The sequence below is a fragment of the Callorhinchus milii genome, unplaced genomic scaffold (assembly GCF_018977255.1).
Source record: "Callorhinchus milii isolate IMCB2004 unplaced genomic scaffold, IMCB_Cmil_1.0 Scaffold115, whole genome shotgun sequence".
In the NCBI taxonomy this organism is placed as follows: Eukaryota; Metazoa; Chordata; class Chondrichthyes; order Chimaeriformes; family Callorhinchidae; genus Callorhinchus; species Callorhinchus milii.
In genome coordinates, this window is record NW_024704856.1 from 87,195 (window position 1) to 101,308 (window position 14,114).

The window sequence follows — 14,114 nt, forward strand, 5'->3', positions numbered from 1 at the left end:
GTGTTTCTGGAGTCGTTTTTGATTTACCAAGACACGGTTTAATCAAATGGTACGTACCACGGGCACAGTAGGGTGAAAGTGTGGAGATGACACATGTTATCAGCGTTGTAAAATGTCACTTGTTCCCCCTCATAGTCCAGGTAAACTCCCAGCTTCCCGGGTCTCTCTCTCAGATGCAGGCGGGTGGGAGGTGAGGTCAGAGCTTCATATTCATTCCCATTTCGCAGCTTCACAGCCCAGAATCCGTTCTCTGGTGTCGCTATGATCTGTCCTTTCCTGTTGACAGACTCTCTGGCCAGTCCCACATCCCACTTTGTCTTGTTGGTCACCTGCACCTCCCAGTAATGTCTCCCGGATGTGAACCCCTCAGATCCCAGGACATAGAAGCAGTAATCAAACCTCTTCGGGGAGTCCGGGAGCTGCTGCCATGTGTCTCCAGTTCTCACGCTGGTCAGGTCCTCTGACAGTATGAGGTAGGGATTCGCTGTGTCAGGGTCCAGAGTCAGAGAGGCCGGAGCTGAGAGAGAGAAACAACACAAAGTGGAGTGAGGGGACGTCTGAGCGCTCAGACTGTGTGTGAACACTTCTAAAGCTGGGGACACAATCCAGCTCAGAGGGTCACAGTCGGTGTGACTGTATGTGTGAGTGTGTGTGTGAGGGTTTGTGTGAGGATGTGCGTTGGGGAGGGTGTGTGAGCGGTTGTATGAAGGTGTATGTGAGAGGCTGTGTGATGGGATGTGTGAGTTTCCGCGTGAGGGTTTGTGTGAGTGGATGTGTGTGCGAATAATTGTGAGGGTGTGTGTGAGTGGATGTGTAAGGGTGAGCGTGTCAGCGGGGTGTTTGAGGCTGTTTGTGAGGGTGTGTGTTTGAGGTTGTGAGTGTGTGCGACGGTGTGTGTGAGGATGTGTGAGGTTGTTTGTGAGGGTGTGTGTGATCGCGTATGTGGGAATGTGTGTGTGATTGTTGTGTGTGAGGATATGTGTGAGTGTATGTGTGAGATTGTGTCATGATCTGTGTGAGGGGATGTGTGAGGGGATATGTGAGGACGTGTGTGTGTGTTTGTGTGTGGATGTGTGAGGGGTGTGTGTGTAAGAATGTATGTGAGTGTGTGCGAGTGTGTGTGCAAAGGGGATTTTGAGGGTTTTTGAGGGGTGTATGTGAGCGGTTTGCGTGAGGGTCTGTTTGAGGTTTTGCGAGGTTGCGTGTGGGCGTGTGAGAGTGGTTTGTGACGGACTGTGTGGGGATGTGTGTGAGGGGGTGTGTGTGAATGGTTATGTGAATGTGTGTGGGAGGGTTTTTGTGATGGTTTGTGTGAGGAGGTTCGTGAGGAGTTATGTGCGAGTGAGTGTTTGAGGTGGTGTGAGAGGGATTGTATGAGCGTGTGTGTCAAGCTACGTGTGAGGATGTGGGTGAGGTGTGTCTGTGTGTGGGTGTTTGAGGCGTGCGTGTGAGGGTGTGTGTGGGGGGGTGTGAGGGTGCGTGTGAGGGGTACACACCTCTGAGGGTGTGTGAGAGTGAATGTATGTGTCAAGTTGTGTGTGAGGGGCTGTGATAGTGGATGTGTGAAGGTTTGTGTGAGGGTGTGTGTGAGTGTGTGTGTGGGGTGTGTTTGAGAGGATTGTGTATGTGTTTGAGGGAACGAGAGAGGGGTTATGTGAGAATGTGTGATGGTACGTTTGAGGATGCGTGTGAGGGGTGCATGTGTGGGTATATTTGAGTGGTGTGCGTGAGGGTGTGTGGGAGGATGTGTGTGATGGAGTACGTGACGTTTGTGTGTGATGGGTGTGTTTGAGGGATGTGTGAGGTTTGTGAGGTTGCATGTGAGTGGTGTGTGTAAGGGTTTGTGTGAGTGGTTGTGAGAGGTGTAGTGTGCTGATGTGTGTGAGGGTGTGTTTGACGATGCGTGTGAGTTGTTGGGTGTGAGGGTGTGTGTGAGGGTTTGTGTGTGAGCGGGTGGTGCCTGAGTGTGAGAGTTTTGTAAGGGTTTTTGTTTGAGGGGATAGGTGAGTGTTTGGGTGAGCGTGCATGTGAGGGTCTGTACGAGGGTCTGTGTGAGGGGGGAAGGGTTGTGAGAGGTGTGAGTGTGTGTGTGGGGGTGTGTGTGTATGACAGGGTAATAATATTAATAATAATAATAATAATAATCCTTGCATTTCATATGGTGCTTTTCAGTGTTTTTCGACGTCTCAAAGCGCTTCACAGAATATAATATGAAGTGAATTGACCGAACATTTGTGGTCAAAACGCGCCAGCGAATTGCGCACAGCAGCGACCCACAAACAGCCGTGGATTTAAAATGACCAATTTAGTATTGTTTTTCTTTTTTGGAGGGATTCTTATCAGTTGTGTGGAGTAAGGAAACTTGCCCAAGGATTCACGCTGCCTGAGATTGAACCCATGTGTCTCGCTTGCAAGGCGAGTGCTCTAAACACTGAGCTTCAGGACTCCACATACAGGATGTGTGTATGAGGGGGTGTGAGATGTTGTGTTTGAGGGTGTGTGTGAACGTGGGCGTGAGGGAGTGTGGGAGCGTGTATGTGAGGGTCTTTATGACGGTCTGTTTGAGGCTGTGTGTGAGGGGCTGTGTGAGTGGTTGTGTGAGGTTAATTATTTTGTGTGCGTGTGTGCGTGACTGTGTGTGTGTGAAGGTGTGCGCGAGGCTGTGCGTGAGAGGGTGTGAATGTGTGAGTGACGTGTGTTTCAGGGTTAAGTCTGTAATAGACGTATGTGAGATGTGTGTGTGTATGAGGTGTGTTTGTGGGTGAGGCGTGTGTGAGGGGATGTTTGTAAGAGGTGTGAGAGAGAGCTGTGTAACGTAAGCAGCGCGTATGTGAGAGTTGTGTGTTTGAGGGGTGTGTGTCAGGTGTGGTTAAAGAGTTTATGTTTGGTTTGTGTGAGATGTGTGTGAGCGTTCTGTGCGAGTTTTGTGCGTTACTAGTATTCTGAGGTTTGTGTGTCAGATATGAGTGTGTTGTGTATTCTTTCAGGTGTGTGTAAGAGGTGAGTGTGTGAGGCATGAACACGTGTGTCTACGATAGGTGTTGATGAGGTGTCTGTGAGGTGTGTGAGTGGTGTGTGTGAGGGCTGTGTTTGAGGAGTGCTGTGAGGGGTGTATGTTTCAGATGTGTGTGAGGTGTGAGAGAGAGTTGTGTGTGAGAGTTGTGTGTGTGTGTGTGATGTGTGTGTGCAAAGCGTGTGTGTGTGAGTTGTGTGTGTGTGTGTGGGAGGGTGTTGCGATTATGTGCATATGTGAGTGAGGAGTCGGTATGTGTATGTGTGAGGGAGTGTGTGGAGGGTATGTGTTGGGATTCAGGTGAATACAAGTCTATTGACACGGATTCAGGGTGAGAATGGGAGACATGTACCTGGGCTGATGTTGTCTATAATCTGTCTCCAGACTGTGTTCTTCAAAGGCCATTTGTACTTGGCCACAGGCAGCTCATCCTCACACACTGACAGATCAAAACCCTCGTCACTGACCCTGAAATAAGACACGATCACAGTATAAAGTGAAACTGCACCTTGTGGTTGGTTTATGGGTTGAATTGTGGGATATTTGCTAAAGATCATTTCATACCTTCTGTTGGCAGCAGCTTCCTCCTAATGAAATCAAACACAGACAGATGTCAGTTCATATCGAGACACCAACACAGACAAGTTAAATGTGCGCAGAGTATCTCACGTCCCAATACAATCTCTGATCTCTTTATCAAACACAATTAGTTTGTCTGCTCCCGACTGTGTATAACCGTTACTGAACTATAAAATAATGTCATGTCTTTACCTGCATGAAGGTGAGATCGTCTTTTCCCAGCTGTGCCGTTAACTCGGAGAGTTGTTGTTCAACAGAATCTAATTTGCACTGAATCTCTCGCAGATTTGTCTCCATTCGCTTTAGAATCTCCTCCTCTCGCTGTCTGAGATCTCGCATCACTCGCTGCTCTCTGTCAGTCAGACTCTGGTGCATTTTAGCAAACTCACCCGTGACGTGGATCTGCAGACTGTTCACCTGTTCCTGCAAATGTCACACATTCAAACATTACACACAGTAACAAGAGAACCTGAGACATCACACCGTGTACACACAGTAACCAGAGACCCTGAGACACCACACTCTGTACACACAGTAACCAGAGATACTGAGACATCACATCGTGTACACACAGTAATCATAGACACTGAGATATCACACCGTTCACACACAGTAACCAGAGACACTGAGATATCACATCGTTTACACACAGTAACCAGAGATACTGAGACATCACACCGTTTACACACAGTAACCAGAGACACTGAAACATCACACCGTCCACACACAGTAACCAGAGACACTGAGACATCACACTGTGTACACACAGTAACCAGAGAACCTGAGATATCACACCGTGTACACCAAGTAACCAGAGACACTGAAACATCACACCGTCCACACACAGTAACCACAGACACTGAGACATCACACTGAGTACAAACAGTAACCAGAGACACTGAGACATCACACCGTGAACACACAGTAAACGAAGAAACATTGATTGCCCAGACATCAGCCCCAACACAACTTACCTTAACTTGTGAAATCTTTTCTTTCTGTTTGGCTGCAGATTGTAGAGCCGTTTCCTTCCTCTGTGTCAGAGAAGCTAAGGAGGACTTTGTTTGATCCTGGAATAAACGCACAGAATAAAAGTGCTTGATGTGAAAACCAGACGCGGAAACAAAATAAATCCCTCGTGAGCGCATCATTACCTTGTAGATTTCAGCAGCTTCGTCAATGGGCAGGAAGCTGTGACCTCTGTGTTCTTTCGCATCTCTGCAAATGTAACAGATCAATTTCTTGTCAGTTTCACAGAACAGCTTCAGTTGCTCCCGGTGTTTCTCACACTGAAGGTTAACTGCCGTCTGTGTCGGGTTCAGGCACAATTTTCGAGCTTTCTCTGCTAGACTCGCCAAGGCCCAACTGGCTGTGAGGTTCTTTTCTGGAAATGTCTCCTGACAAACAGCACAGCAGTTGTTCTCCTGCTTTTCCCAGCTCCGGGTGACGCAGGAGCGACAGAAGTTGTGGCCACAGCCCAGACTAACAGGATCAGTGAAGAAATCCAGACAAACCGGGCAAATGATCTCCTCGGTCCAGATCTCACGCTGGAGTCCAGAAGCCATTTTGATCCTCAGCACTTCCTGATTGAAACTGGATTAGGTTTCAGTGTGACTGTGTTGGCGGCTCCCAATCACTAGGCTGACAAAGCCACCCCTCAAGTCTCTTCTTGTGAAACCAGTTGGTTTTGACTGTGATCCCAAAAGACCAAATCTACATTCTCAACCGTCCGATTGTCAGTGAAGCAAACGGCCCCAGTTTGAGCTGTTGCTGTGTGTTGATGGTATATTTAGGTTTGATTTCCATTTAGTTTTTCCCCTTTGCTCTCGTGCTGTGACTGTCAGCAGCAGAGAGGAACAAGACGCTGTGAGTTCAGCTCTGCATATGCCCTGTGGTTAGTTACCCAGCGCCTGGTTTCCTGTCGTTCTGTACAAACAGTGAATCAGATGCAGAACAAGAAGCCGAGGCTTTAGTTATTCACTCAAAACCCTCTGACTTCTCATTCAGGCCAACTATGGAACTGAGGGAGCAGTGGCTACACTGTGAGCTCTGCCGGTCCCGTGCTTTGTGTGTGTTTGTGTGTGTGGAGTGACCAGTGTGTGTGTGTGTTTGTTTGTGCTCGACCTGTCAAGGGCTGTGCGTATGTGTGTGTGTATGTGTGTGTGTATATGCCCTGCCTGTCCCGGGGTGCTTATGTGCGTGGGTGTGTTGTGGTTGTGTGTGTGCTCTGTCTGTCCCAGAATGTCTGTGCTGGTCTGTGTATGCGCTCTGCCTGTCCCGTCTGTGTGTGCGTATGTATTTGTGTGATCTGTCAGGCTGTGTTTGTGTGTGCGGCTCTGTGTGTGGTGTGTGTGCTGCATGTCCCAGGCTGTGTGCGAGCCGACACAGCACTTGTGTGGAGGGGCAGGAGGGGAAGTGTGTGGGTAGTTCATCACCTTGCGGCACATTCAACTGCGATGAATCCCATCTTCCCGTTCCCCAACCTGCAGGATAATACACCTTGCATTTGACATAGAGACTTTCAAGTCAGGAGGACGTCACAAGTCATGTCGCAGTATATACTTTAAAGAGAAGTAACTGTGTACTTTGTGAGTGAAGGTGACAACATAGTATTGCAACATTAACTTCCCACGGAGTGAACGTCTGAAGTTATTCTGGGTTTGTTGTATCGATACCTGGGACAGACATTGTGAGGGGCTGTTTCTTCGTTAATAAAGACATAAACTGCAGGTCTGGGCTGTGTGGGTGACCGCAAATTTGGGAACACAAGTGAACTCAACACAACATGGTTTCACAGTTCAAACTGACAGGATTGTCATCGAGTCTACATTCTCAATCGTCCGATTGTCAGTGAAACAAGCGGTTAGATTTTGAGCTGCTGCTATGTGTTGATGGTATATTTATGTTTGATTTCCATGTAGCTTTGCCCTTTGCTCTCTTGCTGTGACTGTCAGCAGCAGAGAGAAACAAGACGCTGTGGGTTCAGCTCTGAACATCCCCTGTGGTTAGTTACCCAAGCGCCTGGTTTCCTGTCTTTCTGAACAAACAGCGAGACAGATGCAGAACAAGAAGCCGAGGCTTTAGTTGTTGACTGAAATCCATCTGTCCTCTCACCGAGGCTAACTATGGTGCAGTGAGGGCAGTGGCCACTCTGTGTGCACTGCCTGTGCCGGGTTGTGTGTGTGTGTGTGTAGGGAGGCAGTGTGTGTGTGTATGGAGTGCAGTGTGAGTGTGCATATTTGTAAGGAGGGCAGTGTGTGTGTAGGGAGGGCAGTGTGTGTGTGGAGGAAGGGCAGTGTGTTTGTGTTTGTGTGTGTGTGTAGGGAGTGCAGGTGTCTGTCTGTGTGTGTTTGGAGGGAGGGCAGTGTGTGCGTAGAGGAAGGGCATTGTGTTTGTGTTTGTGTGTGTATAGGGAGTGCAGGTGTGTGTGTGTGTGTGTGGAGGGAGGGCAGTGATCACACTCTGTGCGCTGCCTGCCAGATTGAGAAACATTTCCAACTTCAGCCCTCACACCCTAAACCACAACAGGCACCGCATCGCCCCCAACCATATGTGTCTGACACACACACACACACACCCACACACACACACACACAATCCCGTCACCGTGATCACCCGGGTGTCTGAAATACTCAGCAACCCATTACATAGAGAGACCAAGCGTTTTACTAACAGACAAAACCTATTATAAAAGTTTGATACACATAGAACCGCCTGTGATACACAGACCAGGCATGTTATGTACAGATAAGGCCTATTGTAGAGAGACCAGGCATGTTACCCAGAGACCAGGCATTGTATACATAGACCAGATTCTTATCGAGAGACCAGACAGTTATACAAAGACCAGGCTTGTTTTACAGAAACAAGGCAGTTATAAAGAGAGCAGCTTGTTAGAGCGAGTTCATAGTTTTTTTAAAGAGGCCAGTGCTGTTCCACAGGTATCAGGCCAGTATTGCATGACCAGGCAAGTCATGGAGACACCTGGCATTTTACACAGAAACAGTGGGTTTTACATAGTCCAGGCCTGTAACAAATAGACCAGACTGTTTTAAAGAGACAAGGTTATTACACAGAGTCCAAGCTGTCGTTCAGATTAGAGGTCTCCTATTCAGAGACAAGCCTGATGTACAGAGACCTGGCCTGTTGTACAGATACCAGAGCTTTCATATACAGAACAGACTTGTTATAAAGAGCCCAGGCCAGTTAAACAGAGACCAGACCTGTTATATAGAGACCAGGTCTGTTATAGAGAGACCAGGCCTGTTATGCAGTGACCATGCTACTATGCAGAGACAAGGCTGTTATACAGAAACTAGAACTGTATAACTCGACCTCTGTTATAGAGACACCAGGCTATAATATAGAGAACTTGCATTTTGTACACAGACAAGACCTATTATACATAGACAAACCTGTCACACTATTTCCAGGGCTGTTAAACCGAGAACAGGCTTTTGCACAGATATCAGGCCACTTATACGGAGATAATACAGAGGCCAGGCCAGTTATACACAGACCAGCTTTTATGTAGGCATAGGCTAGTTATAGAGAGAACATACAGAGTCTAGACCAGTTATGCAGAGCCCAGGCCAGTTATACAGAGAGCAACCCTGTTATAAAGAGACGAGGGCTATTATACCAAGACTATGCAAGTTCTACAGGAATCTGGCCTCTAATACAGAGACAAGGCCATCCAAACAAATACCAGGGAGTTTTACAGATATAAGGCTTGCTAAACAGAGATCAGGCTGTTACACATAGACCTGGACATTTATGCAGAGAACATTGCAATAGTACAGAGACAAGGCTTGTTTCACCGATACCAGGCCTGTTGTACATAGACTAGGTCTGTCTTACAGAGACAAGGACTGTTATTCAGAAACCACGCTACTTTACAAAGACCAGGCTTGTCATACAGAGACCAGTGCTGTTCTATAGAAACCAGATCAGTTATACAGAGCCCAGGCCAGCTTCAAATAGGCCATGACCATTACGCAGATAACTAGCCTATTATACAAGACCAAGCCAATATACATATACTAGCCTTTTATGCTGAGATCAGGACAGTTACAACAACAACAACAAAACAACAACAAGATTCCATTTATTGAGCGCCTTTCACGTCGGGAGGATGTCCCAAGGCGCTCTACAGTTGGGTCAGGACGCGAGCAAGGGGGAAATGGTCAGGGTGAGGGGAGGAAGATTGGGAGCGAGGAGAGGGTAGAGAGTCGAGAGGGGAGCTGAAGGCACGGTCAAAGAGAAAGGTCTTGAGACCGGCCTTGAAGGAGGAAAGGGAGTAGGCAAAGCGAAGGCACTGGGGGATAGAGTTCCAGAGCCACATAGATGGTGACTATTATAAAGTCAGGCCTGTTATGCAGAGACCAGGCTTGTTTCACAGAGATTATGGCTATTATACAGAGAACAGAGCTTTTATGCAGAGACCAGAGCTGCTGTACAGACATCAGGTCTATTACACACTGTGCAGATATTTTGTACAGAGACCATACATGCTGTAAAGAGCCGATGGCAGTTAGACAGAGAACAGGCTGTTATACACTGACAAGGACTGTTATACAGGGACCAGACCTGTTATAAACAGATCCGCCCCGTCATGCAGAGCTGAAACCTGTTATGCAGACACTTGGCGTTTTTTATATAGACCAGGCGTCAATGCAGAGCTCAGCGAAATTATATGGAGTACAGCCCTGTTACACAGAGATCAGGCGTGTTGTTCCTTCAAGTCACCTCCACGATCTTGTTCCACTCTACTTCACCAACTTCATAACCGCATATCAGACTGTCTGTTCCCTCCGCTCGGCAGACACCGGCCTGCTTCAAGTCACCCGTAATTCCCACCCCACCGTTGGAGGTCGGACATTCAGCATCTCTGTCCCCACACTCTGGAACTCTATACCCGCATTCCCTCTGCCTCATCTCCTTCAAGTCCCGTTTGAAGGTCTTTGTCGTCCACCGTGCCTTCAATTTCAAAAGCCCTCATTGCTTTACAAGGCACTTCCTCCGCCACCTCCTTCAACCCAACTAACCCGGCCACACCATTCACTCTTCACATCAACCCCCACCCATCCCAATATCTGCCTCACCGTGCGAGATTTCAGCCATTGCACATGTCGCGCACCAGAAAACCATCTCAGAGATACGAGATCTTTCAAACAACCTCAAATTAACACATTTGATGGCGCTATTTTATCATCCTCCCAACCCTCCCCGCCCCAACCATCATGCACACCACCCCTCCTCATAGTCCAACGCCTTCCTTGCTCGGGTGTCCTTGTCATTGTACAAGGTTTTCTCATCTTCTCTTGGGATCAAAGTCACAATCCATGATTTCACAAGAGACTGTAGGAGCGGGTTTTGTCAGCTCAGTGAATGGGAGCCGCCTACACACTCAGACCGAAACTGAAACCAGTTTATGTCAGGAAGTGCTGAGGATCAAAATGGCTTCCAGTCTCCCGGCTGAGATCTGGACCGAGGAGATCATTTGCCCGATTTGTCTGGATTTCTTCACGGATCCTGTTAGCCTGGGGTGTGGCCACAACTTCTGTCGCTCCTGTGTCACCCGGAGCTGGGAAAAGCAGGAGGAAAACTACTGTACTGTTTGTCAGGAGATCTTTCCAGAAAAGAACCTGAGAGCCAGTTGGGCCTTGGCGAGTCTAGCAGAGAAAGCACGAAATTTGATCCTGACCCCGACACAGACGGAAAATAAACTTCACTGTGAGAAACACCGGGAGGAACTGAAGCTGTTCTGTGAATCTGACAATAAATTTCTGTGTGTAGTTTGCAGTCATGAGCAGGAACACAGAGGCCACAGCTTCCTACCCATTGAAGAAGCTGTTGAAATTTTTAAGGTAAGAATACTCCTCAAGAAGGATGATACCTGATCCAACTGATATTTTCACCTTCAAACAGGTTAATTCTGTGTATTTATTCCAGGATAAACTGATATCCTCCTTAGCTTCTCTCACACAGAGGAAGGAAACTAGTTTACAAGCAGAAGCCAAACAGAAAGAAAAGATTTCACAACTGAAGGTGAGATTTCACAAAATATATCTCAGTGTCTCAATTTACTGTGTGTACACGTTGTGATGTCTCAGTGTTTCCAATTACTGTGTGTACACATTGTGACGACTCAGTGTCTATGGTTACTGTTTGTACATAACGTCATGTCTCAGAGTCTCTGGTTACTGTGTGTACACAATGTGATGTCTCAGTGTCCCTGGTTACTGTGTGTACACGGTGTGATGTCTCAGTGTCTCTGGTTGCTGTGTGTACACGGTGTGATGTCTCAGTGTCTCTGGTTACTGTGTACACGGTGTATGTCTCAGCTCTGGTTACTGTGTGGACACGGTGTGATGTCTCAGTGTCTCTGGTTACTGTGTGTACACGGTGTGATGTCTCAGTGTCTCTGGTTACTGTGTGTAACGGTGTGATATCTCAGTGTCTCTGGTTACTGTGTGTGCACGGTGTGATGTCTCAGTGTCTCTGGTCACTGTGTGTACACGGTGTGATGTCTCAGTGTCTCTGGTTACTGTGTGTACACGGTGTGATGTCTCGGTATCTCTGGTCAATGTGTGTATACGGTGTGATATCTCAGTGTCTCTGGTTAATGTGTGTGCACGGTGTGATGTCTCGGTGTCTCTGGTCAATGTGTGTACACGGTGTGATGTCTCAGGGTCTCTGGTTACTGTGTGTAATGTATGTTTGAATGTGTGACATTTGCAGGAACAGGTGAACAGTCTGCAGAACCACGTCACGGGTGAGTTTGCTAAATTGCACCAGAGTCTGACTGACAGAGAGCAGCGAGTGATGCGAGATCTCAGACAACGAGAGGAGGAGATTTTAAAGCGAATGGAGGCAAATCTGAGAGATTCAGTGCAAATTAAATTCTGTTGAACAACAACTCTCCGAGTTACAGACACAGATGGGAAAAGACGCTCCCACCTTCCTGCAGGTAAAGAGATGACAATATAATGACGCTCAGTCACAGTTACACAAAATTCTGGAGCAAACAATCTAATTGTGATTGATAAAGAGTTTAGAGATTGAATTGGGACTTGAGAGACGCAGTCCACATGTAACTTTTTGTTGTCGGTGTTGACTCAGTGCGAGCGAAGATCTGTCTTGTTTGATTACATTAGGAGGAAGCTGCTGGCAACAGAAGGTATGAAATGATCTTTACCAAATATCCCAGAATTGAACCGACAAACCAACCACAAGGTGCAGTTTCACTATATAATGTGATCGTGTCATATTTCAGGGTCAGTGACGAGGGATTTGATCTGTCAGTGTGTGAGGCTGAGCTGCCTGTGGCCAAGTACAAATGGCCTTTGAAGAACACAGTCTGGAGACAGATTATAGACAACATCAGCCCAGGTACATATCTCCCATTCTCACCTTGAAGTCGTGTCAATAGATTTGCATTCATCTCGATCTCAACGCATACACTCCACACACTTCCTCACACGTACACATATCGAGTCATCCCTCACATAAGCATATCAACGCAACACCCTCATACACACACACACACCTCACACTACTAATCACGAATATAACTCACACAGACACCTCACACTCACATCACACACAAACCATACACAAAACCGTCAACCGCAATTCACACAAATCCCTCAAACACACACCTCTCACATACACACGGCTTACCATACACAGCTCTCTCTCACACCTCTTACAAACACCCCATCATACACACCTCACCCACAAACGCAACTCACACACACACATCTCACATATATTTATGACACATTTAACCCTCAAACACGCATCACTCGCACATTCACACCCTCTCAGACACACGCTTGCGCATACCTTCACACACACTCCCACACACACTCTCAAACAACCCCTCACAAAGCCCCTCACACAGACCCTCATACAGACACTCACATACAAGCTCCCACACTTCCTCACGCACACCTTCACACACACACCCTCAAACACAACCTCGCACACTCCTTCATACACATAACCTGTATGTGGAGTCCTGGAGCTCAGTGGTTAGAGCACTCGCCTTGCATGCGAGACACCTCGGTTCAATGCCAGGCAGGATGAATCCTTGGGCAAGTTTCCTTACTCCACACGCCTGAAAATGATCCCTCCAATAAACAAAACCAATATTAAATCGTTCATTTTGAATTCACGGCTGTTTGTAGGGACGCTGCTGTGCGCAATTCGCTGCCGCGTTTTATCCACAAATGTTCGGTCAATTCACCTCACATTATATTCTGTGAAACGCTTTGAAAAGTCGAGAAACACTGAAAATCACTATGTGAAATGCAAGGATTATTATTATTATTAATATTATTACCCTGTCATACACACACACCCTCACACACCCACTCATGACTCTCACAACCTTTCCCCTTCACACAGACCCTCGTACAGACCCTCACCTGCACGCTCACACAAACACTCACCTATCCCCTCACACAAAAACGCTTACAAACACTCTCACAAACAGACACCTCCCGGTCACACACAAACCCTCACACACACCCTCACACCAACAAGTCACACGCATCGTCAAAGACACCCTCACACACATCAGCACACCAGCTCTCTCACAACCACTCACACAAACACTTACCCACACCACTCACATGCACCATCACAAATATTACACACACCCTTCGCACACACCCATCACACACAAACGTCAAATATCCCCTCACACACATCATCACACATTCCCTCACGCGCACCACTCAAACGCACACACACACGCACCCCTCACACATATCCTCACACGTAAACTCACACATCCTCACATAACCCCTCTATCATTCCCTCAAGCACACACACAATCCTCTCATAAAGCCCCCCCACACACACACTCACACACCCTCACATAAACCTTCACACATCCCCTCTCACAACCCCTCACACACAACTTCACACACACATACACTCTCACACACCTTCAGAGGTGTGTACCCCTCAAACGCATCCTCACACACACCGTCCCACGCACTCGCTCGCAGCTCTCACGCAAACGCCTCACATACATCCTGACGCACACCCTCACTCAAACCCTCACACGAACGCCTCAAACACCCACTCACAGACACACCTCACACACATTCTCACACACAGCTTGACACACAACCTCATACAATCCTTCTCACACCACCTCAAACACTCACGCGCACATACGCACTCAGGAACCTCCTCACACAAACCATCACAAAAACCCTCCCACACGCCATCACATAACCATTCGGACACACACCCTCACACACATCCGCACAAAGATCCTCACAAACCACTCTCACACGCCTACACACACAACCTCACAAACATTAAAACACACCCTCACACAAACCCCTCACAACAACCACTCACAAACCCTCAATAACCCCTTTACACACACACTCACACACACTCACATAAACACTCACACACACACCGCTCACACATCTACACACAGATCCTCACAAACCACTCTCACACGCCCACACACACAACCTCACAAACACTCAAA

The 14,114-nt window shown here is 47.6% G+C and overlaps 2 protein-coding genes and 1 long non-coding RNA gene across 3 annotated transcripts in view; 2 read left to right on the forward strand and 1 right to left on the reverse strand.

The window, feature by feature from the left end:
* LOC103174229 (zinc-binding protein A33-like) overlaps window positions 1–5,479 on the reverse strand; it is a 44,796-nt gene extending 39,317 nt beyond the window's left edge. Inside the window, exons 1-4 of the mRNA XM_042345838.1 lie at window positions 4,747–5,479; window positions 4,567–4,662; window positions 3,785–4,015; window positions 3,578–3,600 (exon numbers count right to left, since the gene is read on the reverse strand). Coding sequence (XP_042201772.1) covers window positions 3,578–3,600; window positions 3,785–4,015; window positions 4,567–4,662; window positions 4,747–5,157 — 761 coding nt within the window. The 5' untranslated portion in view covers window positions 5,158–5,479. The remainder of the gene's footprint in view (window positions 1–3,577; window positions 3,601–3,784; window positions 4,016–4,566; window positions 4,663–4,746) is intronic.
* Window positions 5,480–10,046: 4,567 nt separating this feature from the next.
* On the forward strand, window positions 10,047–11,318 carry LOC121851765 (tripartite motif-containing protein 5-like). The gene is made up of 3 exons (XM_042345839.1): window positions 10,047–10,461; window positions 10,547–10,642; window positions 11,286–11,318. The coding sequence occupies exons 1-3, from the start codon at window positions 10,051–10,053 to the stop codon at window positions 11,316–11,318; spliced, it is 540 nt and encodes a 179-aa protein (XP_042201773.1). The 5' UTR covers window positions 10,047–10,050.
* A 40-nt stretch (window positions 11,319–11,358) lies between these two features.
* On the forward strand, window positions 11,359–12,169 carry LOC103171670. Its single transcript, XR_486846.2, has 3 exons — window positions 11,359–11,564; window positions 11,752–11,774; window positions 11,871–12,169. It is a non-coding gene; the product is annotated as an uncharacterized LOC103171670 (long non-coding RNA).
* Window positions 12,170–14,114: the final 1,945 nt, after the last annotated feature.